At 38.5% G+C, this 20,238-nt stretch overlaps 1 protein-coding gene across 1 annotated transcript in view; it reads right to left on the bottom strand.

The window, feature by feature from the left end:
* Nucleotides 1-20,238, bottom strand: part of KCNQ5 (potassium voltage-gated channel subfamily Q member 5) — a 513,231-nt gene that overhangs the window by 97,073 nt on the left and 395,920 nt on the right. The window contains exons 4-5 of the mRNA XM_049652865.1: nucleotides 9,881-10,056; nucleotides 8,889-9,014 (exon numbers count right to left, since the gene is read on the bottom strand). Coding sequence (XP_049508822.1) covers nucleotides 8,889-9,014; nucleotides 9,881-10,056 — 302 coding nt within the window. The remainder of the gene's footprint in view (nucleotides 1-8,888; nucleotides 9,015-9,880; nucleotides 10,057-20,238) is intronic.

The raw sequence follows: 20,238 nt of genomic DNA, 5'->3' as shown, positions 1-20,238 counted from the left end.
ATATATGCTGTTTTTTCCTATACACATATATCTATGATAAAGTTTAATATATAAATTAAGTATAGTAAGAGATTAACAACAATAATAAGAAGAACAGTTATAACAACATACTGAAAGTTATGTGAATGTGGTGGTCTCTCTTGAAATATTATCCTCACCCTTCTTGTGATGATGTAAGATGATAAAATGCCTACGTGATAAGATGAGGTGAGGTGAATGAGGTAGGTATTGTGAAGTAGTATTAGGCTACTACTGACCTCTGACCAAACACAGGAGGACCATCTACTTCCCAAGGGCAGATTGACTGCAGGTAACTGAAACAGCAGAAAGAGAAACCAGGGATAAGGGGGAACTACCCTGCATTTAAGTTATTCTCATTGACATCCCTCAGAGAGCGTTTTTTTGTTTGTTTGGTTTTGTTTTTTTAAATCACTGCCTCTAACTCTGAAGAACGAGACACGGCAAAGTGATGATGTGCTCAGTATTTCATTGTGAGTAGAGAAGAATGCCTGTTCTATCTCGTTCTGGATTTATAATTGCCCTCCCTCTTACATGCGTCCTTTTTCAGGGAGAAAAGAATGCTTCAACTCTGGGAGCTGCCTCCTGGAGCCCCGTGGGGATGGCAAAGACTCTGCTCACCTCTCTGCACTCCGGTTCAGGCTTCCAGACCACCCACCTTCTCTCTGCACTTGGTGCAGGTTTCCAATGACCATGTTCCACTGCCTGCAGGTGGCTGGAAAGACGGGAGCCAAGCTCAGGTGCGACAACTTCCTCCACTCCAATTTCAAAGTCTCTCAGGATGTTGCTTGGTTGAAAGCATAGAGGCCTTTTGTTGCCAAGCCGGGCTTGAGGAGGATCTGGCAACAGGGTGGCAGTTTTGTCTCAGTCCATTCTGGGGAGTGGGCTGGTGGGAGTTGCCTTTGTTTTGTGCCTGGTGGGAGTGTGTCTTTTTTTATGGCTGCAAAGAGGGCAACTGGGCTCCTTGATAGTTAACAGACAGGTAGCATCAGGGATGAAAATGTGACATTTCTAAAATGCACATACAATAAAAAGAGGTGAACTTCTTTATGAATTCACACTGACCCATCAGCTTGATCGGCTGCTGGCTTTCTAAGCAGTAACTGGTACATGCGATGAAACCATCCTCCAATGAGGCCTACATAGCTGTTCATTGATTTTCAGAACTTTTAGGTCAAGCTGTCCTTGAAGTACTGGTGTGTCCCCTTGGAAAAGTACAACTACATTATGTTTCTTTTCTTTTCCTAGCATCTGGAACGCCCTGCTAGTGATTATCAGCTGATCCTTTGTACATGAACTGAGCAGCAGAAGCTCTTTCGGTGTTTACTTTTCCCACATTTGCACCAAACAATAGACCCATTTCTGTCTTCTAGAAATCTTGTGAATCTTTCAATGGCTGAACGTAGTAACGACTAGTTTCATTTGGATCGAGATGCAGAGATGCTCTGGGGGAGCAGCTTGTCTCAGAGAAACTTGAGAGGGTGCGTATGTCATCTTTAGGGAATTGGAAGACATCCACCATATTGGACATCATTCCATTTTTTACCTACTTCCGGAGCTTACAAGAGATATGTTGGTTAACAAGCGCTGAATGGATTAAAATTTTAAAATGTATTTACATATGTACTTACATATTGATGATTGATTCCTACTCATTGACTTTTGACCATGGTGTTTACAATATCATTGGGAAGTTTGTGAAGCTTTGAATTTACTTATAAAATGAAAAGATAAGTTTAAAAACTTTCAAGTATCTCTTCCAGTGCAGTTTTAGGGAGATTACTACTTTCCTTAAGCGAAAGGATGTCATTTATTGCCACGTGTTGTGACCCGAGGTGGAAACTGGCAGATGCATTCTCAGGCTGTAGCCCGACAAGACAGATTAGGATCTGAGAGGGAATGGCCCACTGCACCCTGTCGCCCCTCCTCAGTTGACCTCAGGAATGCTGGTAGTTTGTGCCGTGTCTCCAGTCGGACTATCTACTGGAAGGTGATGTGGCAGCCGGGAACAGTTCAGATACATTTTTGCCCTCATCTTCCATATACTCAGTTGCAGCCATGCAGGTGAAAAAACATATTTTACGAAAAATCTGTGGGTTGCAAATGTTGGCATGGATATGTACTTGTAGTAGCAAAGGCAGACTGGGGGCTCCTTAGTGTGTTTAGTAACCCATAATTCTTCTTCAGGAATAATAATGCAACACAAATGTAAATCCTGGCCCAAGCTTTCTTTTTTTTTTTCTTTTTAATTTTTAAAATTTAAATTCAAGGTAGCTAACATACAGTGCAATATTGGTTTCAGGAGTAGAATTCAATGATTCATCACTTAAATACAACACCTGGTACTCATCATAACAAGTGTCCTCCTTAATACCAATACCTGTCATGCATCTAGCCCATCCTCCACCCACCTCCCTCCATCAATCCTCAATTTGTTCTCTATCTCTAAGAGTCTCTTATGGTTTCCCTCTCTGTTTTCTTTCCCCCACCCCTTCCAATATGCTTATCTGTTTTGTTTCTTAAATTCCACATATGAGTGAAATCATATGGTGTTTGTCTTTCTCTGACTGACTTATTTCAATTAGCATAATATAGTCTAGCTCCATTCACGTCATTGCAAATGACAAGATTTCATTTTTTATGGCCGAGTAATATTCCATTATATATATATATATATATATATATATATACACACACACAATATGTATACACACACATACACACACACACACACACACACCACATCTTCTTTATCCATTCACCAGTCGAGGGACATTTGTGACCCAGGCTTTTTTTCTTTTTCTTTTCTTTTCTTTTTTTGTGAGATAGCAGATGCTATGGTCGGATTACAATTTGGAAACTGGTTAGGCTGCAGTTTTTTTTCTTTCAATAACAGAATTAATTCTAAACCAGTAGGTATAAACCCATCCTTCTCTTCCAGTAATAAATCAATAAACATTTATTGGTTTAACTTTGAGGATACAATTATGAATACTAGTTTATAGCTAATGTATTCATGTAAACAAACTAAAAACATACTATTTGTAGATTTCCAAAGCACAGTATCATTTCCATGTAAGGTGGTCTTTTACACGAGGATGATTCACATTAGCAGTTTGTGAACCATTAGATGAGAAAGGTTTTCCATCTACAAACACCGGAATCTCTTGTGGTGGTGGTGTCATATCATTTGGGTTCTGTTGTGGCAGGCAGCTCAGGGCAATAGCATTTCATGTTGTTCTTCCAGGCTCATAGTCAAATATGTAATACCAGTAGTGACTAACATTTGTCCAGTGTCTGATAAAGCACATCTACGTGTCCTAATCTCATTTTAATACACATAACAACTTTGTATTTGGGTAATATTATTTTCTCAATTTTATAGACAGAGTAAATGTTTGCTGAATACCACACTAAATCATAACAGTAGGGCTGGAAGCCAAGTTTCTTGACTGTAATTCATCTGCTCTTTTCCAATAAGTATGTGCTCAACGTTTATGGAATAAATCTAAGCAAAAAATATTCAGAACCATGTGTGAGATGACTTCTTAGGAAGGAACAGACTTCTTAGGAAAGGCTTCCCCAAAGAGGCTTCTGACTAATATACTTCAACGATCCATGCCATCATGGATGGCAAGGGCTTGTAGATGCTCACGGCAGCTAGGATGTTTTGGTGGGTAGCAGCTTGGGTATGTGTGTTTCAGTGTTTGCTTGGTACTTGACAATGTTCTTGAATAGTTGGGGGTTGGTGTGTTGATTATCTTGTGGCCAAGTGAAGCTCTGATACCATCAGACAGTGTATTGGTGGTGAGAAACAGCTGTTAACTTTTATTTAATGAATCAGCACTGAGTCAGAAAACAACAGCTTAAAAAAGTGGCAGAAAACATTTTGTACTGTTGAACCCAGTCTAAAGAGGGTTGATTCCTGGTATTATCAAAGAAAAGGGTATTTTTGTTCATTCCACAAATTTACACCATTTCTTATTAATTAAAAATTTTTTTAATGTTTACTTACATTTGAGAGAGAGAGAGAGAGAGTGCGAATGGAAGGGGGCAGAGAGAGAGGGAGACACAGAATTGGAAGCAGGCTCCAGGCTCAGAGCTGTCAGCACAGAGCCCGACGAGGGGCTCAAACTCAGACTGTGAGATCATGACCTGGGCTGCGGTCAGACACTCAACTGAGCCACCCGGGTGCCCCACACCATTTCTTATTCTTAGATTTTGCAGGGGGATGAAACTCATGGCATACATTTGGGCTGTACAACCTGCTGAGTGCACCATACATAGAGTCTTCTATATTATTTGCTTTCAGAAAGTCTGTAAGATTTTCAGCATAAATTCTAGGACTAATACTTCTACATGCCTGAAGTAATCATTTCAAGCACACGGTCCCAGGTGGGGGTTGTGCTCAGATGGTTACTCCAGAATAGATTTATACTACCTGCTGCTGTATGCTTCTTAAAAAAAAAAAAAAAGGCTACCCCATAACACTGTCTTCATCACAGAAATATCAGTAAATAGAGAACAAACTGGCCTTTGAGAACAGGTCATATCAGGCAACATTACTTCAGGAAGACCTGATCTTATGTTATTTCAGAATAAATCTAACTGAAAAGGAGAAAAATAATAACAGGAAAGGAGATAATAATAGGAAATAACTCCAGGAAGACTTGTTCTTAAATTGTTTCAGAATAAATCTAAAGCAACCAAAAAGGAAGAAAATAATAATAGGAAATAATATTAAATGGAGCTACGCTTAACAATCAGAAGATCCTCTTTTCCTGTAGCTGTCAGTGCCTCAACCACCAGAGTTAAGTCCCCTTGCACCTTTTTTTTACTTCCTCTGTCACAGATGTCCCTTTAGTTGCTACTTCAAAACCTAGAATATCTTTTCACTGTAACCCCCAATTCCCAAACCCCTTCTGTGCTTAAGCTGTGGGTCTGACATGAAGTATATAGCTCTTTGTTCTTTTTGTTATAAAGGTGTTTCCATCTAACATCCACAACGAAATGTCCATAGCAACAGTAGCTACCATCTTTGGGCACTGGCTGTGGTCTTAGTCTTACTCCACTTACTGAGCTAGGTGTTGATATTCAATAGTATGGAATGTTTTCAGGGATCAGAGTTCTTTGAATTGCTACTGGCTTTGAGCAGCGCTGATCACACCATGAATTCCTCCAAAAGTTGGCCTTGGAGATGGCCCTCACCATTTTCTTAATGAAAGAAGTTTAATATTTAACATTCAGAATTCACTGGGATTTTGTATCCATAGACCACAAATTGCATTTTGATACTTAATGTCAATAATTTGGGCTTTTTTAATGAAGAGAATTTCCTTTGTTTTAATGTTTATTTATTTATTTTGAAAGAGGGAGAGAGGGAGAGAGGGAGAGCGAGCTCTGAAGGGGTAGAGAGAGAGGGAGAGAGCAAGCAGGCTCCACACCATCAGCACAGAGCCCTATGTGGGGCTCAAACTCATGAACTGTGAGATCATGACCTGAGCCGAAATCAAGAGTTAGTCGCTTAATTGACTGAACCACCCAGGCGCCCCAAGAATTTCCTTTTTTTAAACGAAAGCCTACCACTTAGAAATACTCCAATTCAGGATGCTTTTACTTCTCTATTTATTATGGATACTTTCATAGTTATCAAGGTGTCCATTATGTGCAAAATGGACAATTTCAACTAAAAAGTATCCAGCCATATATTTCATTAAGGTCTGATCAATATATCATAAAAGGTATACTGTTCTAAATTTATTTTATTTCACACTGGAGATCTAGTATATGTTCTTCTTATAAAGAATAGAAATAATACACACTCTTGTTTGCTTTCTTGTATATTTCTAGGATTCAGACAATTTCATCAATGACTCAGTTAATATCAACAAACTCACTGTGGACCAACACGGCCTTTTCCTAGAAGCCTGACATCGTAGAAGATTTTGACTTTTGCATTGAAGACTAGATTTTTTTTTAATAGAGACATAATTAGGTCATTCAAAGAACCTGTTAAGTACAGGTTAAACTTCAGTCCAAATAGCACAACTGAAATGGGAATCAATGAAAATATGTTGCTTCCCCTCTGAAAGTCACAGATATGACCTTTGAAAACCTGCTACGTGGGTTATTCTGGCAAAAGAAATAAGCTGGTGACTAAGTGAGAAGTATATTAAGACTTTCCCACACACTGTTTAACACACAATACAGCAATTCTTATTAGTAATAAGGAGAAAAGGAAGGCTATTGGGAAGAAAGATAAAGAGCTGCCAGGCTGAACTCACCAACAACTGCATCTCAGTGGGACAGGTACACCTGAATGTCTCAATGACTTAAGTACGTTAGAATTATCAGAGAGAAACAAAAACTAAACTTAAAATTCAAATTGTTGCTTTGAAGCCTGGGATAATAAACTGTCGTCCCCTTGCTGGCTAGAAAAGCCTCCTATTTTCTCAGTTTACACAGTTTATCCCACAATGAGTCATAGATTTTCATTTGCTCTCTACATATAAAAGGTATTTTAAGAATGTCACATGACTGCTCTCTTTCAGGTTTTCTACTTTCTTCCTTTCAAAATGTCCATTATTGCTTGTGAAGTGGAAGGAAGGAGTTGGGAACCAAGTTATGAAACCACCAGATCGCTTTGTTATCAATGGCATAATCTTGTAGACATTTACTCTGATAATTTAATTAAAAAAATCCTAACCTTCAGGTGAATATATTTCTGATTCTTATTCATTTTACTGCTGCCGTGCAGCCAACAAACATACCGAGTTCTGCTTAATACAAGCCCTGACAAATTGTCCTTGTTCTTGACGAGGGTTCTAGTTCTCCCTGATGAGCTTTTAACGGGTAGCAGAACAATGCAACAATTGGTAACTTAAATCCATGCTTCACAAAACCAACAACCAACTTAAAAATATTAAAAAAAATTTTTTAAACGTTTATTTATTTTTGAGAGAGAGAAAGACAGAGTGCGAATGAGAGAGAGAGGGAGACACAGAATCCGAAGCAGGCTCCAGGCTCTGAGGTGTCAGCACAGAGCCTGACGGAGGGCTCGAATACACGAAATGCAAGATCATGACCTGAGCTGAAGTTGGATGCTTAATGGACTGAGCCACCCAGGTGCCCCCCAACTTATAAATATTTTAATAACAGTTTAAGAAAATGGTATTTTAATTTTGGTGAGTGTCTAGCACTCAAGAAATATTATGATTTATTAGAGAACTTAACTTTGTTGGACCAAAGAGATGGGAAGCTGTTTAGACAGTTAAAAATGCTGTACATTTTCACAAAACACACTTTTGGAATGTCTTAAGGAATAAAATAAAAAGACATATAGTTTATACACTGCCAAAAGCACGCCCCTAGCCTGTGACATTATTATTAGGGCACATGTTTCAATGACTTTTATAGATTCTTTACAATGCAGACAAGATTTTTACTTTAATGAAAAACTGTGCCTTGCTTAGAGCACACCCTTCCAGGTTATCAACTTCTGATTTTATGGGGCTGTGCATCTTTCATGGCTTTTGAGCTACTTTACAACTCTGTAAGTTGTAGATAACTAGTAGCAGTGGAAAGTAATTCTTGTCTATAGACACATAAATAAATTCTGTCTAGTGGAGGTTTAATTGACTTCCCTCTCACATTGTGGAAGAAGCCAGATTCATTTCAATATTCCTGATCTTTACGTGGTAATGTTCTTGGATAGCTCTTTGAACTGGATGTAACATCTTACTGGTTCCCTCATTAATCATGACAAGTTTAAAAAAGGAGTTAAAATCTTTAGCATGTGTCTGTATGAGAGTTATGATTTTTTTATTTGGGTGAAGTTTCCTGTAACAACCATTTATTTATTTTTTTAATATCTTTTTTCTTTTTAAAAACATTTTTTTGAAGGTTATTTATTTATTTTGAAAGAGACAGAGACAGCGTGGGTGGGGGAGGCACAGAGAGAGAGGGAGACAGAGATCCCAAGCAGTCTCCGTGCTGCCTCTGTGGGGAGCCCCATGCAGTTGGCTCCAACTCACAAAACCGTGAGATAGTGACCTGAGCTGAAACCGAGGGACATTTAACCTAATGAGCCACCCAAGAGTGGCCTTTAGTAACAATTTAAATGAAAAGTAGGTTTTTGTATGGATAGGTTTTAAAAAAATTATTTTTAAATGTTTATTTTTGAGAATGGGAGAGAGAGACAGAGACCAGGGGGAGTGCAGAGAGAAGGAGACAGAATCCAAAGCAGGCTCCAGGCTCTGAGCTGTTAGCAGAGCACCCAACACCAGGCTCCAACTCACGGACCTCGAGATCATGACCTGAGCCAAAGTCAGATGCCCAACGAACTGAGCCACCCAGGTGCCTATTATGAAAGTTTTGATATTAGGTGTCTACAATCTCTGATCTCACAGATGGTTATCAGTTTTCTCTTTTTCACTTGTGCCATACTTTTCTTAACTTTCATTCAGCTATTATTCCTTTTTTTTTTTAACCTCAGAGAAACTTTCTGATGAGAGGTAAGCCAATGCAACAATTGGTAATTTAAATTTGTGCTCCACAAAGTTAAGACAAACAAACAAGCCTATTAAGATTTTAATCACTGTTTAAAAAAAACCAATGTATTCTTATTTTGGCAACAATCTAGCACTCAAGAAATACCTCTGATGATTTATAAGAGAACTTGATTTTGTTGAGCTATAGAGATGGGAAAGCTCTTCAGACAATTTTAGTGCTGTATATTTTCATGTAACTCTCTTTTGGAAGTTAATGTTTTTATTGAGACCTTTCATAAATGATTCCTAGGAATCATTACACTGTATTCAAAGGAAACATTTCACAAAATCCAAAAAACAAAACTAGATTTTTATACTCACTGTGCCCCACCAGAGAGCATCTGCATATGTAGAAAACTCTTTATTGGCATCCTTTTCCACAAGATAGACAAGGAAAGATGAAAAAATAAGAACCAAAAATCCTATGTACCAAGCCGTGATTAATTCCTAGATATAAAAGGAATTGAAAGATCGTTAGAAGTAAAAAATCCGTGTAAAAGGGGAAAAAAAAATCTATGCATTCATTTTACTACTTTTTGGATATTTATGATAATATTTATTTGTTTATTTATAGGATTTACTCCTTTTTTAATGTTTATTTATTTTTGAGAGAGTGCAAGCTGGGGAGTGGCCGAAAGAGGGGAACAGAGGATCCGAAGCAGGCTCTGTGTGGACAGAGGACAGCCTGATGTGGGGCTTGAAATCACTCACGGCAAGATCATGACCTGAGCCAAAGTTGGATGCTCAACCGACTGAGCCACCCAGGTGCCCCGAATTTGCTTTTTTTATTCAGTGGATGTCCCAGTGAACAGGACAACTTCCTCAGGTTTCTTTTTTAAATGGTTGCACAGTATTCTAAATGTATGGGTTTACTATAATTTATTTGAGGCGTAAGGACTTGGAAAGCATTGCTTTTTATTTGAGTATAGTTGACACACAGTCTTACATTAGTTTCAGGTGTGCAACATCTCTGTATGTTACGCTGGGCTCACCACAAGTGTGGCTGACATCTGTCACCACACATACTGCTACAGTATCAGTGTCTATAGTCCCTGTGCCGTCCCTTTTATCCCGTGACTTAGTCATTCCCTAACTGCAAGCCTGGACCCCCCTCCCCCTTTTACCCACTTTGCCTCTCCTCCCAATCTCCTTCCCTCTGGCAACCATCTGACGACTTTTGAACAACCTATTATACATTGTGCTGTAGCCAATTTCTGAAATGACTCAGTTTGCTTGATGGGTTCTACTCTCCCACAGCAATCAACGAAAACGTTTCAAAAGTCTTGTTCTGCAATTCAGAAAGCAGATCTTACCTTGCTGTGAGCATAAACCACCGAACCTAGCAATTTCCAAGTGCCTCCCCTTCGGTCCATGCGCACCATACGGAGGATCTGTAGGAAACGGAGACTTCTGAGTGCGGACGTGGCGAAAATATTACCCTGAGTTTTTGCAGAAACCACTGCTATCGAAGCGATAAGAACAATGGTATCTGAAAGAAACAGGTTGAAACAATCGTAAGTAGCAGGACTAGGAATTTTGATTTCTCAAAATAATGTTTCAGAAAGTTTCACTTTGACCTATTTGAGGCACAAAGAAACAGATCCAACCCCAGCCTGGAATGGTGCTACTTGGGCTTTGTGATAACTGAAGAGTGAAAAGGGAAGGAAGAAAACCTACTTAACTGCCTTACTTCTGACCCCTTGGCCGTTCTATGCTTTATGTACGCAATTCTGAACCGTTTGCTATGTAACCTTTGATGAATTGGATGGCCAGTGGCCTTCAGAAAGTTCAGTGTACCAGGGAGCAGTGAGGCTGTGCGGCTCTGGTTTCTCAGCATTCCGGTCTGGCAGAAAGGAGCTTCTGCCTCAGTCCCACCACGGTGGCTTCCAGGGTGATGCCACAGAGGCACCACAGCCTGCACGGCTCTGAACGCGCTGCTTGGTATAATCCTATTTCTGGTTTTCTTGCCAAAGAAACTCGTAGCTCCTTTCTCCAAAAAGTTCCCTTATGCTAGGGAGTCTGCCTCGTCATGCACCATTTAACAAAGGTCTTAACTGAGGTGCATCCTCTAGGCGCTCTGCACAGAGTACTCTTTACGCCTGGTCAGTTACATGGAAGTTTGGTATACAAATGAAACAATACTACATTTGTTACAACAGAGTATGTAATTATATACACTGTACATTGCATGGGAATGGATATTTGATGTTTGACATTGACATTTGGCTTAAAATACATCTGCCCTTTTGTAAGCTAAAAAAGAGAAAAAAGAGCAGCTAATGAAAGCATAAAAAAAAAAAGAGGACTTAATTGCTCCGAGGGCAAATATCTGAGGGATGGCAAGTAGGTTCTGAAGAGGGAGAAGTCAAGTGGGGATGAATGGCCTCCTATGGCAATTTTAAAATAAGTTAACTTGACCTTAACGTTCTCAAATAAATTTTCTTTCCCACTCCAAGTGGGCTGTGCATGACTGGGTGTCCAGACTCCAGAGAGAGGTTCCACTTCAAGGGCATTGGATTTATAATGTTTCTGTGACCCTCAGCATTAACTGCTGTATGAATCTGTATTCATCATCCAGCTGAGTCCTTCTCCCTGTACTGAGCAAACTCTGGTCTCCTGGTGTGGACTGAGCACATCTTTTGAATGACTCTTCTGGTCCCCTTTTTCGGTCAGGACTTGGAGTGGCTGGCGGTACAAGGGTCAGCTAAAGGGCTTTTTCCAATCAGATCTAAACACTATAGGACTTTGTGAGTAGGTACACAGGAAGCCACAGCACCTCCTTGAGTTACAGCTCTGTGCTGCTGTTGGAAATGAGAAGGAACTAAATGTGTTGACAGAGACACCAAAGACATATTTTAAGAGAGGAAGAAGACAGTTGTAAAGCTATATATACAATGTGATCTTATTTTAATAAAAAAAATATGACTAGAAAAGCAATGTGAGAATATACACAGGTTATTACCATTAATTCTCCTTCGGGGTAGAGAGTGGGGTGAATATGTGGGTAAAGGGACTTTTTACTTTGAGTTATTAATTTCTGTAATATTGAATTTTATAACATTTTTTAAAATGACTTTTGAAATCAGAAAAAAACTTTATTTTTAAAATGTTTATTTATTTTGAGAGAGAGAAAGAGAGAGATAGGGGAGGGACAGAGGGAGAGGGGGAGAGAGAATCCCAAGCAGGCTCCACACTGTCAGTGCAGAGCCTGACTCAGGGCTTGAACCCATGAACCGCAAGATCATGACCTGAGCTTAAATCAAGAGTCTGATGCTTAACCGACTGAGCCACCAGGTGCCCCAGAAAAAAAACTTTAGAGAAGAGTTAAGTGTAAAAACATCTCTTGGTCTGTATCATTTGGAGGGATTTCCTCCTGAGATAAGTGATTTACAGACAAAGACATTTCTTATATGGTCCTGTTAGATATATATTTGCTTTTACTTCTCATTGTAAACCTGCTTCCTACCAAGTGTACAAAGGAAAGGAAAAAGAACAATACCCCATTTACCATGTTAAAATATTCAAGATAGTAGAAATAAGTAAACGACTGAGAGGGGTGCAGAAAATACAGCATGTAAAACTTACTGTGTGCCTGGCCCTTTCTTTAGTTCTGTGTTTTTTTTTTTTTTAATTAAAAAAATTTTTTTAATGTTTACTTATTTTTGAGACAGAGAGAGACAGAGCGTGAGCAGAGGAGGGGCAGAGAGAGGGAGACACAGAATCTGAAACAGGCTCCAGGCTTCAGGCTCTGAGCTGTCAGCACAGAACCTGATGCGAGGCTTGAACCCATGAACCACTAATTCACGACCTGAGCCAAAGTCGGAAGCTCAACCGACTGATCCACCCAGGTGCCCATAGTTCTGTGTTTTTTAATGAATGTTCATTATTTGATCCTTATAACAACTCTGTTTGTTGGTTAGGTCATCTACAGATCCCATTGTACAGATGAGAAAAGTGAGGCACAAAAAGCACATACTGTATTAGTTTAAAAGAATCAGCCATCAAGCTGTTAGACTACAGCACAAAAAGTATGAAGCTATGAAGTTATGCTAGCTCATTAGAGAAAACCTAGACAAAGTAAAAGCAACAGTGCCGGTTTGAGACAATTTAAAAAATTATGCACACAGTGAATCATAATCTAAGTGTTTGAAGTCATAAAATATGCAAAGGTAACTACAGATATGATTTAACACCCTCACTGTAATTCAGTTCAGATGAGAAAGTCAGAGTTCAGTAAAATGAAATCATAGATGAGCGACCAAATGGCAAATGATGAATGCAGTCATAACAATGTTTCTGGTTGGATTACAGTCCTCCACTGAATTTTGCTGTCAGTACCACCTAGAAATATTTCCCAGGCCCATATTTTAGAAGTTATGACTACTCCTTATTTTTATTTTTATGTATGTATTTATTATTTCTGTAGTCCATTACTTTATAGATTGGAGGTTCCACAAGTTTGGATACTTGTGTCCCAAGTACATAGTGTAGTTCCTGAAACATAGTAAGCACTCAATAAATATTTACAGAATGAACTCTGGTTAATAAATACTTAAAAATAGCTTGATTTTTGTTCTCTTACCGTATCACTGCCTTAATAACTAGAATCATCATCTAAAACACTCTTTTTTAAAAAAAATTAAATGTTTATTTATTTTTGAGAGATAGACAAAGCACAAGCAGGGGAGGGGCAGAGAGAGAGGGAGACAGAATCTGAAGCAGGCTCCAGGCTCTGAGCTGTCAACACAGAGCCTGACACAGGGCTCGAACTCACAAACTGTGAGATCCTGACCTGAGCCAAAGTTGGATGCTTAACTGACTAAGCCACCCAGGTGCCCCTAAAATACTCTTAAATTAATGAAGGGATCATTTCAGTATTCTATCTTGAAGTCTACTGCAACATATTGATTCATAGTTATCATCTATTAAAGTTTATAACTCTCACTAAGATTCCTTTTTTTTTTTTTTTAAAGTTTACTTATTTTGAGAAAGAAAGCACGTTCACATGCATGAGTGGGGAAGGGCAGAGAGAGAGAATCCAAGCAGGCCTCATACTCTCAGTGCGAGCCAGACATGGGGCTCAAATCCACGAACCTTGAGATCATGACCTGAGCTGAAACCAAGAGTCACACACTCAACCGAGTGAGTCACCCGGGAGCCCCAACATGTCCTTTTTATAAAATTAGATGCGGGCAGTTTTTTTTTTTTAAGTTATGTTTTTTTTTTATTAAAAAAAATTTTTTTTTTATTTGGGAGAGAAAGCATGAGCTGGGGAGAGGGGCAGAGGGAGAGAGAGAGAATCTTAAGCAGTCTCCTTAAGCAGAGAGGTAGGGGCAGTTTTTAAAGACAGTGACATAGGAGGCTCCCGAACTCCCTTCCTCCCATATGCACACTGAATAAACAGTTGCACGTGGAGTAATTCCCTCTGAAGGAAATCCAGAAACTAGCTGAGGGAGTCCCACACATTTGGCAAATAAGAAAATACCCACATGGGTAGGAAAGGCTGATGAGACATAATCTTGCCATAAACGTCACTCCTGGTACAGTGCCAAACGGGAGCTAACTTGCAACTCCCAGCTTCTCCCTGAGAGGCTAGGGGTTTGGAACCCACATTTAGCCTCCTAACTTTTAAGACTCCCACTTCAAGGACAGTTCTCCCAAACACCTTGCTCTGAAAGCCAGTGGGGATTGCATCCATAGGATTCACAAAACTATAGCACAAAGAAGCAATTATTAATGGGTGTGAGCACTGCTATGGCTCTCACCCTAGGGCTCAGTACAGAAGGCACAGGCAGAAATGTCCATCTCTCAGGCTTTCTCTAAAAGGATTCTATTTGCATACTTAAAAAAGTTTTTATTTAAATTCCAGTTTGTTAACATACAGTGTAATATTTTTTTTTTAAATTTTTTTTTAACGTTTATTTATTTTTGAGACAGAGAGAGACAGAGCATGAACGGGGGAGGGTCAGAGAGAGAGGGAGACACAGAATCTGAAACAGGCTCCAGGCTCTGAGCTGTCAGCACAGAGCCCGACGCGGGGCTCGAACTCACGGACCGCGAGATCATGACCTGAGCTGAAGTCGGACGCTTAACCGACTGAGCCACCCAGGCGCCCCTACATACAGTGTAATATTAATTTCAGGTGTATAAGATAGTGATTCAGCACTTCCATACATCACCCAGTGTTCATCACAAGTGCACTCTTTATTCTCTATCACCTATTTTACCCATTCCCCTGCCCACCTCCCTTCAGTAACCATCAGTTTGCTCTCTATAGTTAGAGCCTGTGTCTTGGTTCTCCTCCCTTGGTTTTTCCTCTATGATTGTTTGCTTTGTTTCTTACATTTCACATATGAGTGAAATCATGTGGCATTTGTTTTTCTCTAATGGACTTACATTGCTTAGCATAATATGCTCTAGCTCCATCCATGTTGTTGCAAATAGCAAGATTTCATTCTTTTTATGGTTGAGTAATAGTCCATTCTCTCTCTCTCTCTCATACATATATATATATATATATATATATATATATATATATATGGTATATGTATATACCACATTTATTTATCCATTCATCTGTCAATGGACATTTGGGCTGTTTCCATAATTTGGCTATTGTAGATAGTGCTGCTATAAATATAGGGATGCATGTATCCCTCTGAATTAGTGTTCTTGTGTTCTTTGGGTAAATACCCAGTAGTATGATTGTAGGATCAAAAGGTAGTTTTATTTTTAACTTTTTGAGGAATCTCCATACTGTTTTCCAGAGTGGCTGCACCAGTTTGCATTCTCACCAACAGTGCAAGAGGTTTCCCCTTTCTCCACATCCTCATCAACATCCGTTGTTTCTTGTGTTGTTGATTTTAGCCTTTCTGACAGGTATGAGGTGATATCTCATTACAGTTTTGATTTGTATTTCCCTGATGATATGGTGTTGGGAAAACTGGTCAGCAAAATGCAAAAGAATGAAACTAGACCACTTTCTTACAGCATAACAAAAGTAAACTCAAAATGGATAAAGACCTAAATGTGAGACCTAAAACCATAAAAGTCCTAGAGGACAACACAGGCAGTAACCTCTTTAACCTTGGCCATAGCAACTTCTTTCTTTCTCCTGAGGCAGGGAAACAAAAACAAAGATAAACTATTGGGACCTCATCAAAACAAAAAGCTTTTGCACAGCGAAGGAAACAATCAACAAAACTAAAAGGCAATCTACGGAATGGAAGAAGATATTTGCAAATGACATATCTGATAAAGGGTTGGTATCCAAAAAGAACTATAAAACTATAAAAAAGAACTATAAAACTAAACACTCCAAAAAGCAAATAATCCAATAACAAAGGGGGCAGAAGACATGACTAGATATTTTTCAAAGAAGACATACAGATGGCCAACAGACACATGAAAAGATGCTCTATTTGCCTACTTTAAAAACTGCTGCCTAAGGGTCAGGTTTCAAATTTAGCACATCATGATCATGATCACGCATTTTGATCAAGTAACAGTTATTCTAAGGATGCAAGGATGGCTCAGCATCTGCAAATCAATCAGTGTGATATACCACATTAACAAAATGAAGGATGAAAGTCATATGATCACCTCAATAGGCGGAGAAAAAGCCTTTGACAAAATTCAACATACTTTCATGATAAAAGTTCTCAACAAAGTGGCTATAGAGGCCATATATGACAACCCCACAGTTAACACCGTAGTCAATGATTAAAAGCTTTTTCTCTAAGGTAAGGAACAAGGTAAGAATGCCCACTCTTGCCACTTTTATTTAGCATAGTATTAAAAGTCCCAGCCAAACAATTAGGCAGGAAAAAGAAACAAAAGGCTTTCAAATTTGAAAGGAAGAAGTAAAACTGTCACTATTTGCAGTTGACATGATATTATATATATATATAAAACTCTAAAGATTCCACCAAAACATTATTAGAATAATAAATGAATTAAGTAAAGTTGTAGCACACAAAATATTATACAAAAATCAGTTGTGTTTCTATACACTAACAGTGATGTCTGAGAAGGAGAAATAAAAAAATATCCTCTTTACAATAGTATTAAGAAGAATAAAATACTTACAAACAAATTTTTTAAAGTTTATTTATTTATTCTGAGAGAGACAGAAACAGCATGAGTGGGGGAGGGGCAGAGAGAGAGAGGGGGAGAGAGAGAATCCCAAGCAGGCTCTGCACTGCTAGAGCAGAGCCTGATGCGGGGCTCAAACCCATGAGATTATGATCTGAGCCAAAACCAAGAGTTGGATGCCTAACCAACTGAGCCACCCAGGCACCCCAATATTTAGGAACAATATTTAGGAGATTTAACCAGGGAAGTGAAAGATCTGTTTGGTGAAAACCATAAGACACTGATGAAAGAAATGGATAAAAACACAAATAAATGAAAAGATATTCCATGTCCATGGATTGGAAGAATTAATATTGTTAAAATGTCCCTACTACCTAAAGCAATCTACAGGTTCAATGCATTCCTTATCAAAATTCCAATGGTATTTTCCACAGTAATAGAACAAAGAATTCTAAAATTCATATAGAAAGGCAAAAGACACTGAATAGCCAAAGCAAACCTGGCTATTCAAAGGAAAAAAGAAGAGGCTGGAAGCATCATGCTCCCTGATTTCAAACTATATTACAAAGTTATAATAATTAAGACAGAATGGTATTGGCAAAAAAATAGACACATAGAACAATGGAACAGAATAGACAGCTCAGAAATAAACCCATGCATACATGATCAATAATTAATGACAAGGAGCCAGAAATACACAGTGGGGAATGTATAATCTTGTCAATAAATGGTATTGGGAAAACTGGACAGCCACATACAAAAGAATGAAGCTGGACCACTATCTTTTCTTTTTAATAAAAAAATTTTTTAAATGTTTATTTATATTTGAGAGAGAGAGACAGAGCCCAAGTGGCAGAAGGGCAGAGAGAGAGGGAGACAGAATCTGAAGCAGGCTCCAGGCTCTGAGCTGTCAGCACAGAGGCAGACATGGGGCTTGAACTCACAAGCTGTGAGATCATGACCTGAGCCAAAGTTGGATGCCCAACCGACTGAGCCACCCACGTGTCCCTGGACCATTATCTTATACCATATACAAAAATCAACTAAAAATGTATTAAAGATTTAAGTGTAATACCTGACACCGTACAAGTCCTAGAAGAAAACATAGAGAGTAAGCTCCTTGACACTGATCTTGACAATGATTTTTTGGATTTGACACCAAGAACATAGACAACAAAAGCAAAAATTAACAAGTGGGACCACATCAAACCAAAAAGCTTCTCTACAGAAAAGGAAACCAGTAACAAAATGAAAAGGCAATGTACCAGATGGGAGAAAATACTTGCAAATCACATATCTGATAAGGAGTTCATATTTAAAATATATAAATAACTCACACAACTCAATAGTAAAGTAAAAAAAAAATAATCCAATTAAAAAATGGGCAAGGAAATGAATAGACTTTATTCCAAACAACATAAAAATGGCCAACAGATACATGAAAAGTGCTCAACATCACTAATCATGAGATAATGCAAACCAAAACCATAGTGAGATGTCGCCTTATCCCTGTTAGAATGATTATTATAAAAAAGATAGGAGATAACAAATATTGGTGAGAATGTAAAGGAAAGGGAACTATTGGGCACTGTTGGTGGGAATATAAGCTGGTATATTCATTAAGGAAAACAGTATGGAGGTTATTAAAAAAATTAAAAATAGTGGAATAGAGAGTGGAATATTTTTCATCCATGAGAAAGAAGAGAATCCTAATGTTTGCAACAACATGGATAGACCTTAAGGGTATTATGCTAACTAGAATGATCCAGACATAGGAAGATAAGTACTGTACATCAATTATGTATGGAATCTAAAAAAAATTGAACTAATAGAAACAGAGACCAGAATTTTGATTATCAGGAGAGGAGGTGGGAGAAATGAGGAGATGCTGGTCAAAGATTATAAACTTCCAGTTATAAGATGAATAAGTTCTGGGGATCTAATGCACAGCATGGTGACTATAGTTAATGATACTGTATTATTACATACTTGAAAGTTGCTAAGAGAGAATGCCTTAAATGTTTTCACCGCAAAAAAGAAATGATAATTATGTGATGTGATGGAGGTGTTAGTGGACAATCAGTTTGCAATATATGTGTATCAAATCAATGGGTTGTACATCCTAAGCTTACACATTGTTATATGTCAATTACATCTCAATAAGGCTGGAGAAAAAAAAAATCAGAGAGAATAGCTTAAGTTGTGAAATTAGTTAATCATCTAAAGTGGTTTTTGAAATAGAGGAGCCTTGTCTTAAGTGAAGATACCACATTTTAGTATAAGGTAGAAACTATAGACAACTGTCAAAGCTCATTGGCTTCATATTCATTTGTTTATCCATTCATGCATCAAGGAGTTAATTGAATTTCAAATATTTTGTTGGATACTTGCATTAGAAATGAATATTCATCCATCTATCTGGTCCTAAGTACTTATTACATACATCATTGTTGTCAATGGGGATGATTTTGCCTCCCAGGGGACATCTAGCAATGTCTGGAGACATATCTGATTGTCTTAATTGGGAAGGGGATTGCTACTGGCATCTAGTGGGATAGGCCAGGGTTCCTGCAGAATATCCTACAATGTCCAAATAGTCCCCAGAAAAAAAGAATTACCTAGTTCCAAATGCCAATAGTGCCGAGGTTGGGAAACCCTGATGTACATACTTTATTTAGTCCTCTTATGAGGTAGATAATATTATTACCAACTTCTTCTTATAAATGAAGAACTAAGACTTGCATTGGTCACCTAGCCAAGGCCCAATATCCTAAGTGGCTGAGCTGGCCCTTCCTTGACACCAAAATTTGTGCCCTTAAAATTATGGTACACCATTCCTTGGATTAATAAAACGCTGGGTGACACGGGTGGGGTGGGGTGGGGAGAAGGGGTGCGGTGGGATGAGGAGAAGAGGGTGGGCTGGTAAAGCAGGTGGATACTAAAGCAAGAATAAATTGTTATCACATGAAACATTCAGGGGAGAGCAGAATGCAGAAATAAAATGATACTAAAAACAGGTGGTACTTTTATAGATACATCAAGAGAAAATGGGGCTAGAGGAAGAAATAGAACTGCTAATAAACAAGGGGGAGATCCAAATTGCATGAAAACAAAAACATAATCCTGAGCTCTTAAAATCTACCTCTCCCAAGAGAAACAGATGCGAACAAGTTGGGACGTGGGGAAGGAATAGTTATTGATTGTAAGCAAGCAGCCCATTAGAAATGTGAAATATAGGCTCATAAGGTGCTAGGAAGTAGGTTCACATACTTTCTGAATCATTTAGAATGATTTATGGATGAATCCTTGAGATTTGAGGAGACTGCAAAGATTTGAGCGAAGTAAATACTGTAATGATATTTAAGACACATAGGGACTATAAAAGAGCATATTATTAAATTCCACTGGAACTCTGCTCTAATATTTTTTTCATCAGCAAAATCAATATAAATTGATCACCCTGGACTTTGTGTAAAAGGGATTAGTCACTGAAATACTGAAAATCCCTCATTATAAGGTGGATTCATATCTAAGGCTACCTTAACAAGGACCCAAAGATTGGGTTAAAGCAAGATCA

Source organism: Panthera uncia (assembly GCF_023721935.1).
Source record: "Panthera uncia isolate 11264 chromosome B2 unlocalized genomic scaffold, Puncia_PCG_1.0 HiC_scaffold_24, whole genome shotgun sequence".
In the NCBI taxonomy this organism is placed as follows: Eukaryota; Metazoa; Chordata; class Mammalia; order Carnivora; family Felidae; genus Panthera; species Panthera uncia.
This window is presented reverse-complemented; position numbering and strand designations above follow the sequence as displayed.